This window comes from Taudactylus pleione, unplaced genomic scaffold, assembly GCF_031769625.1.
Source record: "Taudactylus pleione unplaced genomic scaffold, aTauple2 ptg000010l, whole genome shotgun sequence".
Lineage (NCBI taxonomy): Eukaryota > Metazoa > Chordata > Amphibia > Anura > Myobatrachidae > Taudactylus > Taudactylus pleione.
Genome location: NW_028284413.1, coordinates 6491776 through 6507990, shown reverse-complemented (window position 1 = coordinate 6507990; position 16215 = coordinate 6491776). Strand labels below are relative to the sequence as shown.

Genomic DNA, 16215 nt, shown 5'->3' with positions numbered 1-16215 from the left:
AGGCTAGATAGTGCACTTCAACTTCTACAAAATGTAGAAAATTATTTTTCCTCAGGTTCATTTCCACTTAAAATCAAGTTATTACTGTGATGCGTGAATATTAATAAATATGTTGTGTTTATTTTGATTCACATAATTATTAAATCTTGTAAACTTCAATAACTGGGTTAAATAAATCTGAATTCACTATTTTTATTATATTTATAATATTTTTTGTGTTGCTTAATTGATGACATGACAGGTACAGCAAAATAATGTTAAGTATTATTTTTCTTTTTGTTTCACTTAGGAAATATTTCAGATACTAATAATTCAACCTGGGAGCCTCCCGGAAAAGGTAAAGCATAAATAAGTGGCTGAGCTTTGTAATGGAACATGTTATTACAAAATTAGAATTAAATAACATTGAATATTATTGTTATTTTGTTTTTGTCCTGTATATAATTTCAGAGTGTGGGGATTCTCTTGAAGTTTTCCTAGTTAGCTATTTGAGAGTAAATAGGAGAGACAGCGCATCACAGACAATAATTATATTACAAGATGTAAGTACTGTAACTCAATAATGTATTATTGGTACTTGGTTTTATGACACCCATGCACTTGATAAATTATCAGAATTGATCTTGGTGAGGCCTTGATCTGCAGGAACTCCTGTTCCCAAATAACACTATGGGGTACATTTACTAAAGGTCAATTTCAATCGATTTTAATTGAATTCAAATCGATCTAACTCGATGTTGTGGTTATGGGGCTAAACAACACATTTACTAAAACTTAAAAAACCAAATAAAAAATTGTGTGTTCGTAAATGTGTGATTTAGCCCCAGAAACACATCGATTTGAAATCGATTTAAATTGTCCTTTAGTAAATTTACCCACATGTGTTCACCGATACTTGGTTGTCCCTATGACTTAAATTCAAAGTTTTGCTAGTTTATCAATTTAGGTTTCACTAAAGGTAAGTGAGTACATAATAATAGTGACTGACCTGCTAGTACCCCTCCAAGGTACCTGATGACGATTGCAAAAGGTAACCAGCGGTATATGCACAGTTCAGCAGGAGAGAGCAGTAATGGCAGCGCAACAGTAGAGATGTTCCAAATGACATGTGTTGCATATACAAACTAAATATTGGCAATGAATGACTCAAACAGTGGGATAAAGTGGTATATAAGTAACAGGTCAGCCTAGGTGGCATATAATAGCGGTCTTTTCAGACAACATTATCAATAGCAGAGTAGGTCTTAGTAGCAGGGGTAAGCTACATTTAGGATAAGAGGCACAATAGGTGACACAATGAGCACAGTAACACTTTGGTTCTGCAACTGAAGGCTGCTAATTGAAGCAGCTATTGCCAATGAGCACATAGGGCCGTATTCAATTAGCGTTGAAAGCGGACGTTTTTTTTCGCCATTAGCGAAAAGATGTTCCCCCCCCCAAAAAAAAGGCAACATTTTTGCCAAAAACAGTCGAAAATGGCAACAGGCAAAAAATAAACTGGAGAAAAGTTTTCTCCATCCCAGACCTAGGAGAAAAAAAAAAGCAAAATTCCTATTTTTGGCTAAAAATTTGGGGATTTCTTTCAGAATCCTTTGGACCCCCTTCCCCCTAATGATAAATGAACAAAAAAAACCCGTAAGTTTCGTACTTTGGGGAAAACTGACCGCGCAAATTTTTGGCGAAAAAAAATAAATCTGTTGTGGCGAAAAACAGCTGTTTTCGCTAATGGAATGAAACCGGCTCCCATTGAGCCTAGAGCATATAAAGGACACATGACTGCAAGGATCCACTTATGGCCATACTGAATCAGACACTGCCAGTGACAATAAGCAACCACAGACATCCTGATATGTCTCCAGAATAATACAGTCCCATTCTATTCCTAACATTATATAAAATACATGTAGGGCAGAAAACTGTAGTTCAAAGCAAAGGTGTATATTTGTTTGAGATTTGAACCACTGCTTTAAATTAAGTGGTTCTTTATAAAAAACAGCTCCTTTGTAATGAGACTGAGCGTGCAATAGAATAAATTTTTGGCATGTTTAATATATTATCAGCTTTCATAAACTATATACTAAATACTAGAAGTGTTACTTTACATGTATCCACTATTCATGTCTGCATTTATCATCCTGTAGTTTTTCGGTCTTGGGTAGAATTTTTTTTCCTCTGAACTACATAGAACAAAGTAATACTTTTAGAGCATTGTTTCTATAGCAGAGGTAAAAGTGATTCACAGATGATTTTATCTTACTGTGCCTGTAAAGTTGCTTTCAGTTTGTCTCAGGAAAACCTTTCTATATTTACCTGTTGATAACCAGTGACGTAACTAAGGGGGATCGGGCGGGGCACGTGCCATGGTCCCCGGCGGTGCAGGGATGTCCAGGTCCGTGGTTAGTGTGTAGTGCAGACCACACACTGCCACCGGCGCTAGGTAGTACACTCACTAACAGCAGCGGTGTGTTTGTTTTAGCAGCCAATAAGAGTCAGACAGACTCTCATTAGCTGCTGCACCCATGGCCGGAGCTGGGCTGAAGCTCACTCATGAGTTTTGCCTTCCGGCTCCCACAGTTGGTGAAGGGAGAGCGGGACCGGAGGATCGGACAGCGGCGGGTGCAGTTGCGGGGATCCGAGTATGTATAATGTGTGTCACTGTCTGTGTGTCTGTTTTATGTTCCAAAATACAGAATTTTTTTTACCATGACTGAGATTATGAAACATTTGCTTTTTGATGGTTCAAAGTACACAAACTTTATTGTATAATATTACCTGCAGGCTGTGCGTATAAGGTGTATATAAAACATAAATGCATTCTGTGTTTAGATTTAGGACCCTTTCCCAAGAGATTTCATATTGTTATGCAAATATTCCAAACAACGGAATATTCCGATATCCAAAATACCCCTGGTCCCAAGCATTTTGGATATGGGAGACTCAACCTGTAATATAAAAATGTGGTACAGGGTACATGTGATGACATTCTGATTGGAATATTAGCTATTGCGGATATATTAGCAATCTGAATATATTTGGGCTTAGTTAATATGTACATGGCAATCTCTGACCAGTTATTAATATCACTGTTATCACATGAAGAATACTCACTTATGATATGATGGTAGTTTCCATTACAGAAACATGTAGTAGCTTATAGAACCTACCTCCCAGTACCTGAAATAGCTTTTAGGAGTGAGAAAATCTTTTGCTTGCCATAATAACCATATACATAAACACCAATACCTACAATTCACACAGGAGAGAGACTTCAGTGAGAGTTATCACAAAATATAGCTTACTGCTCTCAATAGTACCCAACTTGCTAGGGTAACAAATAGCAGAATGAAATGAAGACAGTAGAAAAGTAGAAATGTACAGCAGTCTGGGCTTAAACAGGCACACTTACAGCATGCAAGTTAAAATTTTTAACTTCTACCTTTCATTTTTAGTCAATAAACATATCCATATCATTTTTATTTTTATTTATACTATGATTGTATATTTCTGTTATTCTTGGAATGAAAGCTACAAAACTCTTATTTCATACTCTAAACTGACATCATAATTTGGCTGTGGGGATCACATCATTAAGCCTCCTGATATCCCACGTCACTGGGAAAGTGAGTGAAATCAGAGAGGCTCTTCTACTCTCCATGGAGTGCAGTAGAACTCCCCAATATACAGGTGTCTCCCTGATATTTTGGGAGAGTAGTCAAATATAGCATTCCTCCTGACTCATAGCGTTACTATAGCTCTAGTAACTCTGCATGTCAAGTATTCTGGGCAGTAGGGATAGAAGAGAAATATCATTGAAGCAGGGCTTAGTTCATCCTTTCTGCTTGAACCATGATTTGATTGAATTGGGTGCTATTATCTTCTCACCCAGCTGACATCATCATCATTATTATCTTTTATTTATTAGGCACCACTGGTAGCAATTTGAACTTGGTAGGCATCAATTTTGCATGGCTGCATGGTTGGTACATGCGTTCTGGGGCCCCTATGCACACCACTTATGTGAGGTACTAGGACCATCTCTTCCCCCTTATCACTGCCCTCCATTTTTTTACTTGGTGTGGGGCAGTGTCAGGGTGGCATCTTCTATTCTTGGGAGTGTGGGGCTGGTATTTGACATTATTGTTCAGTACCATGTCCCCAGCCTTTTACAAACATGGTGGATGAGCAGTCAGCAGGTTCATAGGAAGCTGATAGCTGCTGCCCGCCATGTTTGTGGCTGCCACTCAGTGTGAGGGCACCCCATAAAAAATTTGAAACACTTAATGAGTGACATTTTTGCACTAATTCAGTGGTATAGGCACCCCTTATAGGCACCCCTTACACCCTTGAGACACAGGCAACAGTCTTGATTGAAGGTATTGTATATATGGGGGCATCTATAATTAGCATTAGAGTTTTTCCAAATTGAACAGTCACTTTAAATTATTCTTGCCACTCTTTTGCTTGACCTATACCCTGCCTAATCAGTTGACAACCACTGCATTAGGTCCTTTACTATAGTTAATGAAATTAAATAAAATGTATTGTGCATAGTCCCTCTTACTTCTTTCTCTGTTAATATCCATTCTGTATATTTTCAATTGTAAAGGCAGAAAGCATGCGGGCACTCTATAAATAAAGCTTAGTAATAATAGTTTTATTTGAGATTACCACCTGTCTATGAATCCACTCATAACAGGCTTTCTTATTTCATGATTTAATATAACAGTGTCTCTGTGATCTCTGATTCGGCAGCTGCTAGAGGAGGATGTCCAGGGCACAGTCTTCATGGACAGACTAAAAGCACTCAAGGAAAACCCCTGAGTTGAATCTGCCGACCTAAACGGGCACACAGATCTTTCCAGTTCAACAGTGGTTAAAAATCTGTCCTGTCTTTTTGTACATTGCTTTATTGGGAACCTTTCTGTAGTAAGTAGTGTGTTCTGACGCTTTAATGTTATTGAGCTGCTTTGATGCTAGCTTTAGATATATATATATTGTGTATCTTATATGTGTATATCGTATATATGCTACTTTTGTTTTGCTGTTTTGCCTGTAATTATACACTATAGGAGAAATGTGAGAGAAAACCTTCACATTTTGAGGCTTTAGTTCCATTAGTGTAAAAAATAAATAAAACTTACTCTCTATCTGCGTCATCAGTATGAGTACAAGTTTCTGTTCTTTTTAATGACTGGGCCAGAAATACAACATTCTTCCCATGTAAAACCATCTGAGCTTGTGCTTGACAGAGAGAATGTAGAAGATCAAGATTGTTTTACATTATTATTTACTATACTGACAATGATAGATAAACAATGTTTTCACCATTATAGGAATGAAAGTAAGTACAGTATTTGATACTACTGACATTTTTGTGTTTCTTAGGTTTTCCCTTTCTGATTAGTTGCATACAGCTTCCTCAAGCCTTCTTTGAATATATCTGATTTGACTTATTATGATGACTTGTAAACTATATCTCTATTATGTGTGCCCGCCAACACACAGAAATAGGCAAACCCTGCAGTGGGTCATGATTGAAAAAGCCAAATAAAAGTTAATATTTACACACACAGATTGGATAGTCTGTTATGTTACAGACAAGGGTAGACAGTCAACTTTCAACGAGTAGGGTCAAATGAATCACTTATTTGCAGCAGGAATGTACTATATACAGATATTATACTTATGCATTTGCAGACCTATTACCACACAGAAAGAAAACACATTAACAGTCAATACTCAATTGTATATGTTTACATACTACTACTTTAAAAATAATTTAAAATATTACTATATGGTGAAATTTAATTATTCAAATAATTAACTTAATAAATAAATAAATAAATATATATTTTATTGAAACACTGAGCCATCAGATTATCTTGTGGTTGGGCAGGATCTTAGCTTCAATGACCATGATGCCTAAATGGCTGTATCTCTTCCAGACTCACCAAATAGCAATACCCTTCTCCCTTCTAAATAATATGCAGAAAGTCCTATCTCGCTTCATTTGGAATAACAGGCTCCTATGAATGTCTGTGTATTCTGAGGAAAACTCTATTACCTGGTAGTGCGCTGTACTCCCCTCCAGGTACAACTTTCTGACTAGACATTGAATCATGCTACCTAAAATGGCCTGTCCTATTCACTTATGGTGACTGCACAGAAAGCATGGGTAACCTGCTTCCAAAATAATCCCAACATGAAAATTCTCTACCAAACACCAGGACTCACACCCACTAGAACTGATCAATACCTCTCTTATCTCTTTCATGACTCTCATCTGGGGAAACCCTAATTTTTTGATAAGACATCCACGACCAAGGTCAAGAGTTGGATATAAGAAAATCTTCTGTTTCTTACTAATTTCTGTAAAAAGGGCCAATTGCGATCCCTCACTGATCTTCAACAAAGGCCATATGCTAAATGTATTTAAATACTTTCAAATAAGGCATTGCCTGCACTTGTTATCCCACATGCAAGGGAGTGATTTCCAAAATACTGTATGTGAAGTTTGGCTTGACTCTGTTCTTCCTATGCAAAACAATCATGGAGCAGAATGGGAAAGGAACCTTCATCACCCAGCAAATGAGGTGGCTTGAGATGGAAATAAAATTGGCAATTGTTAAAAGCTACTTCTCAACTTAGATTATGGTAACTATAGAAACATAGAATTTGACAGCAGATAAAACCACTTGGTCCATCTAGTCTGCCCCATATTTAAACATATTGTTACCTCAACCCTTATAGATCCTTACTTCTTCTAAAGGATATCCTTATGCCTATCCCATGCATGTTTAAATTGCTCTACTGGCTTAGCCTCTACCACATCTGATGGGAGGCTATTCCACTTGTCCACTACCCTTTCTGTGAAGTAATTTTTCCTCAAATTTCCTCTGAACCTACCACCCTTCAGTTTCAGAACATGTCCTCTTGTTCTAATACTTTTCTTTCTTTGAAGATTGTCTCCTTCCTTTACCTTGTTCAAACCCTTTATATATTTGAACGTTTATATCATGTCCCCCCTTTCCCTTCTCTGCTTCAAACTATACATATTAAGATCTTTTAGTCTTTCCCGGTGCGTTTTGTGGTGTAGACCTTGCACCATTTTAGTTGTCCTTCTTTGTACAGTCTCTACTAAACCCCAGTGATATTTAGTAAGATGCTCCCTACTACTTTACCCAACTGCTGGAGAAATTACGGCATCACAGGCATCTTGACAGCCACCTAAGGGACAAAACCCATAAACTCTTAAACAGCACTTATATGAAGCACTAGTAGTCTGGGATCCATTTATATTTATTTTGTTGTAAAACCATAATACATTTTCCAGGAAACTAGATTCACATATAAGAGCCACTGATTTAAGCAGGCATGGGCCGCCGGTTTCATAGATCATTCTGACAGTAGTCAAGTACTGATGTGGACCCTAGTATGCAGAGAAATACAAACATACAATTTAAACTAATGATATAATTGCTAATGTGTTTGCAGGGTTTCTTTCTGAAAAAAGGCAGATGTAACCCCAAGTAACAGCCAGAGTATGGAATACAGGTATCAGGCTAAGAAGGGTAAGCAGATGTAGGATCAGTTAACAGTCAGAGTTTGGTACATAGGTGTCTGTCCAGAAAGGGCTAAGCTGGGGGTAGAGACCAAAGTTTGAAAGGGGTCCTCTAATGCTCCTACACTTCCTTCTCCTGACCTTACTGCAGTGTCGGCTAGCAGCAGCTAAGCCACTGACGCATAATGCCAAGCTAGCTGAGAGAAAAAGAAGCTCCGGATCCTTAAAAGGGGCAACTGCTGCTGGGACAAACGCAGCTTTTACTGGCACAAATATGGCAGTATGTGACACCCAGGCCCTCTACGCATGATGAAAAGAGCTTGATCAGACAAGATTTTCCCCTGAGACGGAAGTCTTGTCCTTCCGTATACCTAATATTTGATTTGTATGTACAGTCCTTCGCTCTCTATCATAGGAAACCATACTTTTCCTACCAGTCCTGTATCCTATACTACTTCAACCACACTTTGTTTTTCTTTCTTCAATAAGTCAGTTTTTTACATACTTTGGGTATTCACTGTTCTTGATAAATTACCATATATGACCCTGCTGTAAAATGGTCTACATTTACTGTTCTGTCATACTGTATTACTGTGTTATTACTTTGACTTTCCAAAATAATTAAAACAAAAAAGAATTACATAAAACATGTATTCAAATAACTTTGTTGTTGTATATAACAGTAATAGTGATTGAAAATGCATATCCATGGCCTGCTGAGACTCCAGAAGACTCTGCAATATATGCTGACTAGAGACCACAGAAAGTCCAAAGCACTTGTTTATACATACACCGTTACCCACATACACTCACCGTCTAAATGATCTGTATGTTCTGCTCACGCTACACTCCATCCATGACACTGACTGTATGTAACTGTGAGTATGACTTTACAAACATACTACTTTACAGTACATCAAACTACTGGTTAAGTTCTGAGCTGTCCAGTAAATCTGGTGAATCCATATACTATTTGCTATGCTTACCACCTCCAAATTGTACACACATACCAACAGGTTATGGTCCCAGGCAATTAAATGTGAAACACAAGTGCCAAATATCTAGATGCCAGAGACATGTGTCAGTGCAAAAGGTTTAACACAGAGTGACAAGTACAGAGTGTTTCAGCATACAGTGTTCAGTGCAGAGTGTCACAAAAGCTAATCAGTGAAGCTGCATAACTATGCCAGTATGCAACATGTACACAGAGTGTTGAGAATTACACTACATAGAAATTTGCAATTAAAGCACCTCAGTACTAGGTCTCGCCAATCCCGAAATACAGGTTAGCATTTACTATCTATCCGTGAGTTGTGACAGAATACTCTGGACAACAAACATGGATGCCACTGGTTATCTTTTACCCCGAGATTTGCTAGAGAACCTGCTCCTCAGAGTTGAGAAGCAAGAACAAGACCATGCCCAGATTATGCAGTGCCTACAAACGCTTATGCAATGAGTTGGTACCGCTCAGACACCTCCGGTACTACCAGCAGCACCACCTGTGGTGGCCGTTAAAGATGAAGGTGCTTCTGCACCATTACGGATTCCAAATCCCGAGAAGTATGATGGAGACCTCAAAGATTATAGAGGATTTCTGAATCAGTGCTCGATTCAGTTCAAGGTCCATGCGGCAAATTTCTCTTCTGAAAGGACGAAGGTGGCTTATGTTATCTTGTTTCTGTCCAGACAGGTGTTGACATTGGCCTCTCCATTATGGGAAAGAAATGACCCTGGTAAATAGCAGCGCTAATTTTATAGCAGCCATCTGGAAGGTTTTCGATGAACCCGGATGAGTATCCTCTGCAGGGTCAACTATTCTGCAATTGAAGCAAGGCAACCAATCTGCAGGGCAATATTCTGTGCAATTCCAAGCTCTTGCCTCAGAGTTAGGGTTTAACAACAAAGCCTTGGTTGCCGTTTTCATGCAAGGTCTCTTAGAACAAATCAAGGTCTAGATAATTGCCAACAACTTTGTATGTAAAAAATAAATGAGTAAGATGCTGCGCTAATAAAGATGGAAAATAGCATTATCTGCCATTGTCACATCTTCCTGCCACAGAGAGGGAAAGGAGGTTCAAGAATAAGCTGTGTCTATACTGTGGCAAACCAGGTAACCTACTCTCTGGCTGTTCTAAAACTCCAGGAAACGAGAAGGCCTAACTGATCAAGGGGTGGTCAGATAAGGACATTTCAGCACACCACAAATGAAAACCCTTCCAGTTCACAATTGATGTGAATTCTGCTTCTACAAAAAAACGCAGAACCTCTTAAGGCCTTTTTAAACTCATGTGCCAACGGTAATTTCATCACAGCCAAAAAAGTCCACTAAAGTTTATCCTGCAGCTCCCACCATTGAGTTAAATGGAGGAGCTGTTCATTGGCTGAGAGGCGGGGCCTGACCTCTCTCTGCCAATGAACGCACAGACACGGAGCTTCAAAGGAGGAGGCTGCATCTGTGCGCTTCTTTCAGGAAGGAATAATCATTCTGGTTAGAATGATTATTCCTTAATGCGATGGTCGGGTTTCTCATTTTCTTATTTAAACCCATGGATGCCTTCTGGACAAGGGGACCACTGGAGGTAATATAGGGGAATAAGTGTGAGTGTGTATGTATGTATGTATGTATGTATGTATGTATGTATTAAACTTATACTGTGTAAGGTGTGTGTGTGTTTCTTTCAACATTTCTTTACAGGAGAACTACAGGTCCCAGTGGGCCCTTAATGCCCTGCATGCTGGTACTTGTGGTTCTCCAAGAACCAGCATGGGGGGGAGGCTTGCTGGAACCTGCAGTTCTACTGGAAAGACAATGTTTTATTACTTCTATTATTACACATCACTCACACAATCAACCCGCCACCCACCGCCCAGGGGTGGCGGGGATAGCCCCGGGCTGTCAGTCTAGGCTAGGGGTGCCCTGGAGAGGGAGACCCCTTTTTTTTGAAGGGGTCTCCAACTCCCCAGGGATTACAGGTGCTCAACTCCAAATAAACTGATAACATATAAATAAATACATTTTTGCAATGAGTAGAGGTTTTTAGCATAATCTTGGCCAAGGTTATGGGCCTACCCACTGCATCCGGGTAGCCTCTGTCGGGTAGGTACCTAACATACTAGGATTCAAATCCAGAGCGCAGGACACCCCCACACTGGCCCAGCAAAGCCACCCCAGGGCACCGCCATACTTAGAAAAGTGCAGTGTAAAAGAGATAGTTAGGAGCAGCCAGGCTGCATATAAAGACTGAAAATAAAAAGTGAAGTACATTTATAATAAACAAACATTGAAGGGTTACCTGACAGAGGTTGCCCGGATGCAGTGGGTAGGCCCATAACCTTGGCCAAGATTATGCTAAAAACCTCTACTCATTGCAAAAATGTATTTATTTATATATAATAGGCTAGCACCCTAACTGGTTGTGACTGAATATCAGTGCATCATGCTTTGCTTCTTATACCCCTGCTAATAAGACTGGTGCTCGACTTTTATATATGTATCTTTTATACATGACCTTGATATTTTGTTTATGTCTTGATATTTTTATTTAGATCCGGATTCGTGCTTTATACATACATTGTGGCAACAAGTTCTATGAACTATTTTCCATCTGTGTATTTTGATTGATAAAATAGGTTTTAATTGTAATATGTGCAATAAATATAATATTTCTTAAACCAGCAGCCGTATACAAGCGCTTCTATTTTTGATAGTTGTGTGGTTTTCACTTTTTTGTGTGGAGTTCCAGGTCCATCTCAGTGGAGGCAGCTGTTATGGCTGTTTACCAATTACTTGTATCCTAGAAGTATTAATATTGTTCAGTAGCACCACTATTTCTTTCCTTCTTTTTGTTATATCTCAGAACAGCTCCCTGTATGAACTATCACCCGTCCAGATGGTCGTTGTTTTATCATTGTTTCAACCTGGCTATCGCCTATCATCTGGGCAGCAAAAATATAAAAGCTGATGCATTCAGTTCCTCTGAAGAGGACAAAATGCAGGAGGATAAACCCATTCTTAATTCTTAAACCTGCTTGCTTTGTAGTGGTAACCAGCAAGATCAAGGTTCCTCCAGGGAAAATGTTTAAAGCACCCCAACTCCATGCAAAGCTTCTTCAGTGGGCACATTTGTCACGGTTTAGTGGTCATGCAGGTGTTAGAAGAACCTTGGAGCTAGTCCTCAAGGGCTATTGGTGGCTGATGATTCGCCGAGATGTCAAGGATTTCGTGGCAGCCTGCCATACCTGTGCTCAACATATGGTTCAACCGCACTCACCATCAGGTTCTCTACTTCCTCTACCAGTGCCTGATAGTCTTTGGACCCACATTTCCATGGACTTTGTGACAGATCTACCTCCCTGTCAAGGGTTCAATACTATCTGGGTGATGGTGGACAGATTTTCCAAGGTCACTCAGTTCCATTTAGGGGTCTACCGTTAGTACCAAAATTGGCAGAACATTTATACGAAAGATCTTCAGGTTGCATGGGTTGCCCAGGGACATTACCTCTAGATTCTGGAGAGCATTATGTAAGAGCTTTTGGATCAATCTGAGCTTCTCTTCAGCCTACCACCCTCAGAGTAATGGTCAGACAGAATGAGTAAATCAAGACTTGGAGAAGTTTATTTGGATTTATGTCTCCACCAGTCAAGATGATTGGGTCTCTCTGTTACCATGGGCTGACTTCGAACACAATAATTTGTTCCATGAAATGTCGGGTCACTCTCTGTGTTTTATTTAGTATGGCCTGCACCCAGTGTTACCAGAATTGCCAGTCTATCGATCAGTAGCACTTCCAGCTGTTTGTAGTACTGTGAACCACTGTTTTAACATCTGGAAGGAGGTGAAGAGGAATCTGAACAAAGCTTTGTCACGGTACAACTTTCTGCAACAAAAAGAGGAGGAAGGTTTCTTTGTGGAGTCCTGGTGATAGTCTGGTTATCAACCAAACATCTACATCTGAAAGTACCCCCCATGAACTCCCAGGTTCATTGGTCCCTTTCAGATCCTCCAGGTAATTAACCCAGTGGCATACCAGTTGAAGCTTCCTGGCACACTCAGAATTCCTAATGTTTTCCATGTTTCTCTTCTCAAACCACTGGTTATCAATCTATTTTCATCACCTGGTAATCCTCCTTTAACTATTTTAGTAGACCACCAAGAGGAATATGAGGTAAAACAGATCCTCAATTCCAGAGTGTCACGAGGAACAGTACAATTCCTAGTAGATTGAAAAGGCTATGGTCAGGAGGACCGCTGCTAGGTCAAAGCCTCATATATTCATGCACCTCGGCTCCTCCAGAAATTCCATCAAAAGTTTCCTAACAAGCCATTTATGGGGTGTTCGGTGCCCTCCCAAAGAGGGGAGGGTAATTGTCCGTTCTGACCTGGCTTGTCGACTACATTGTATGTCCTCACCGTACTCCACTCCTATCTGGAAAACACCAGCACCCGTGACCTACGTGTCATACGCAGTGTCAAACCTCCTTGCGTGTGTCCCTGGTGAATACTGCCGGCATGTAACACTCCGCGCCCCAGTAATAGATCTCGCCAATCCTGAAATATGGGTTAACATCCTCTATCTATCCATGAGTTGTGACAATAGCGGCTTAATCCCCAAATTCACGAGGCTGCTTGTAACTCGCATGCTATTACATATATCACATACTGTGCGGGATGCATGATGCATCGCAGGCAGCATGCGATGCATCCCGCCACTCTTCGCATGCATGCCATCATTGGTTACGCCGGTATGCATGATGAACACCACAAAGGACTGCTCTCTCTGTAAAAGCGTCCCTTTGCGATGGAGGGACCTCCGGGTCTATGACCCATAAGTCCCTCTGGCTTCCTTCTGAGCATGATCAGAAGGATGTGTGTGTTGCAGGGGGTTCTGGGAGGAATCCGATAGGATCACTCTCTGAGCACTCTCCCGATAGAAGCCCATGGGCTTCTATAGGTAACGTCATCAGGAAATGGCGTTATCCACTGCAATCAAGCCCCGGAGTGTATCATATTCAAGGGCTTGGTGCATATGAGAAATGCGGTCAAACCTGCACGTTCGGGGTTTGACCGCATTTTTACCATTCCTGCACCCCTCCCACGAAATTCACATTTGGTTACTGTGAATGAGCAGTAAATGTGTGTAGGGAACACCACATCTGGGTTACCTTACGCTTATAACTCCATATAGATAAAAAGGCAGGCACAGGGTGGGAAGTACAGTAAGGGTGTTTTACACATGTTATCTACCTTGTATGGCTGAAAACAGATGCTTATATGCCTGTCAGGATGCGTTTATGTTACAGCTTCTTAATCCTTGGTGCAAGAACATCATTTTCAACAGCACAGACTTTGCTACCATATCTAAAAATAAATAACTTATAACTACAAAAATAAAAAACATATCCCTCACAGACTAGACCACATTATAATTTTGTGTATCAAATTAAATCATTCACACAAATCTTAAAATCATTCACATATATAAGTGGTGCTTAGCGACCTGCCAACATGAGTTTTGCTCAGTGGCATTACTAATGTATTTGGAGCCCAGGGCAAATGTAAAAATGGAGTCCCCCCATGTGCGAGCGCCGATGGCGTGTGCGGCGAAAAATGGGCATGGTCACAAGGGGCGTGGTCCCTTAAAATTGGGGCATGTCAACATGACACACACACCTTTCTCGTCACTCTGAACATTCTTTTCCATATGCATTTTAATCCCAGCAGTACCCCTTATACAGCACCCCCAGTATTCAATGTCCCCAGTAGTGGTCCCACTTATGTAGCCCCCCATTCATTCCCCTTATACAGTGCCCCCAGTATTGGTCCCCTTATACAGTGCCCTTTAAATGGTGCCCCAATTAGTAGTCCCCCCCATGCAGTGCCCCCAGTAGCGGTACCCCCTATGAAGTGCCCTTTATATAGTCCCCCCAGTAGTAGTCCCCCTATGCAGTGCCCCCAGTAGTGGTCCCCCTTATGCAGGCCCTCAGTAGTGATCCCCCTATCCAGTGCCCCTTATACAGTGCCCCCTGTAGTGGTCCTCCATATTTGGTGCCCCCAGTTGTAGTCCCCCAGTCCAGTGCCCATTGTGCCCCTAGTAGTAAGCCCCTTATATAGTGCCCCCAGTAGTAGTCCCTCCCCAGTAGTAGTCCCCAGAAGTGGTGTCCCCCCATGCAGTGCCCCCAGTAGTAGTCCCCCCCAGCAGTGCCCCCAGTAGAGGGCCCCCCATAGTGCTCCCAGTAGAGGTCCCCCCCGTAGTGCCCAGCCCACCCCCCCCCGCCTCCGATGCAGTGCAGACAAATACAAGTAAAAAAAGAAGAAAAAAAACTCCGGCCACTGCTCCCACTGCCATCCGCATGTCAGTCCTCCTGGCCTCCTGGGCTGGCGCGCTCTGCATTATGGGAGAGACGTCATGACATCTCTCCCATTACCCACTGCAGGAGCCGGAAGGCAGAGCTCATGAGTGAGCTCCAGCCCGGCTCTTGCAGTGGACGCAGAAGCCAATGAGAGTCTGTCTGACTCTCATTGGCTGCTGATTAACACACACATCGCAGCCATGCGGCGGCAATGTATGTGCAGCAGCAGCAGCCAATGAGAGTCTGTCTGACTCTCATTGGCTGCTGGTTAACACACATTGCCGCCACACTGGCATCGATGTGTGTGCAAAAATGCACCATCCTGAGCCCGCCTCCCACCCTCCATCTGGCGCTATTGGGTAAGCGCTCAGGGGGAGGGAAGGGGCTTGGCTGTGCAGCACAAGATGGCGCTGAGTGCAGGGAAGCCTAGCTCCGATCCTGTGTAAATGTGTAGTGCTGACTGCACTCTCTGCGGTCGGCACTACACTGGCTAACTAGGATGGGCCGGTACCATGGTCAGCGGCATCCCCCATGCCACTGGTCCTATGGCGCCCAGGGCACGAGCCCTGGTGGCCCTGCCCTAGTTACGCCACTGGTTTTGCTACTGGTTGCTTTCTCAAGGCTGGTAACCAAACATCAAACATCACAAGGATAACTAATTTGTGAACTAATAAACTAATATTGACCACTTGATACTGATCAGTGAACTTAGGGCCTGATTCAGACCTGCTCGCTAAGATGCATACTCTTGCTGCTGCCGATGGTATGCAGTGTGTATGCATTGTGTGCATGCATATGCATTGCAGTGCACATGCGCATACCTTAGCGAAAGTGCACAATGCATTCACTCGCTGCACATAGACAGCCCAGCTGAGTAAGTGACAGGGGAAGCCGTTTGTAGGTGGCAACAGTGGCTGGCCATTAAAAATGGGGGAGTGGAGGTGCAAACGCAGGCGTGCCTGAGCATCTCAACGGCATTTTAGAGGTGTGCATAATTAAAAGATAGCATCATAGTACACGTCACCTGACTTGTTTTTACACTGAAGTGCTCGCAGTGCTTTCAGCAGGGTATGGTCAAACTCAAGTGCTGCGATGGAAATCCGATGTTACCCGATGTACCGACGGTTGCATACACTTCCTGGACATGACGTGCACAAGTGGGCATCTTAAAACAGGCTGGTGGGTGTCTACATACACTATGTGATCGCTGTCTAAGAAATACTGGGCGTGCCAATGCATTGCTGTGCGACAGCACTGCCTACGCAATTTGCATACACATTGTGCGAACAATCGCATCA

General features: G+C 41.7%; 1 protein-coding gene across 1 annotated transcript in view; it reads left to right on the top strand.

The window, feature by feature from the left end:
- Positions 1–11999, top strand: part of LOC148542661 (uncharacterized) — a 68226-nt gene extending 56227 nt beyond the window's left edge. Inside the window, exon 11 of the mRNA XM_088467602.1 lies at positions 11605–11999. Coding sequence (XP_088323728.1) covers positions 11605–11999 — 395 coding nt within the window. The remainder of the gene's footprint in view (positions 1–11604) is intronic.
- The last annotated feature ends 4216 nt before the right edge of the window (positions 12000–16215 follow it).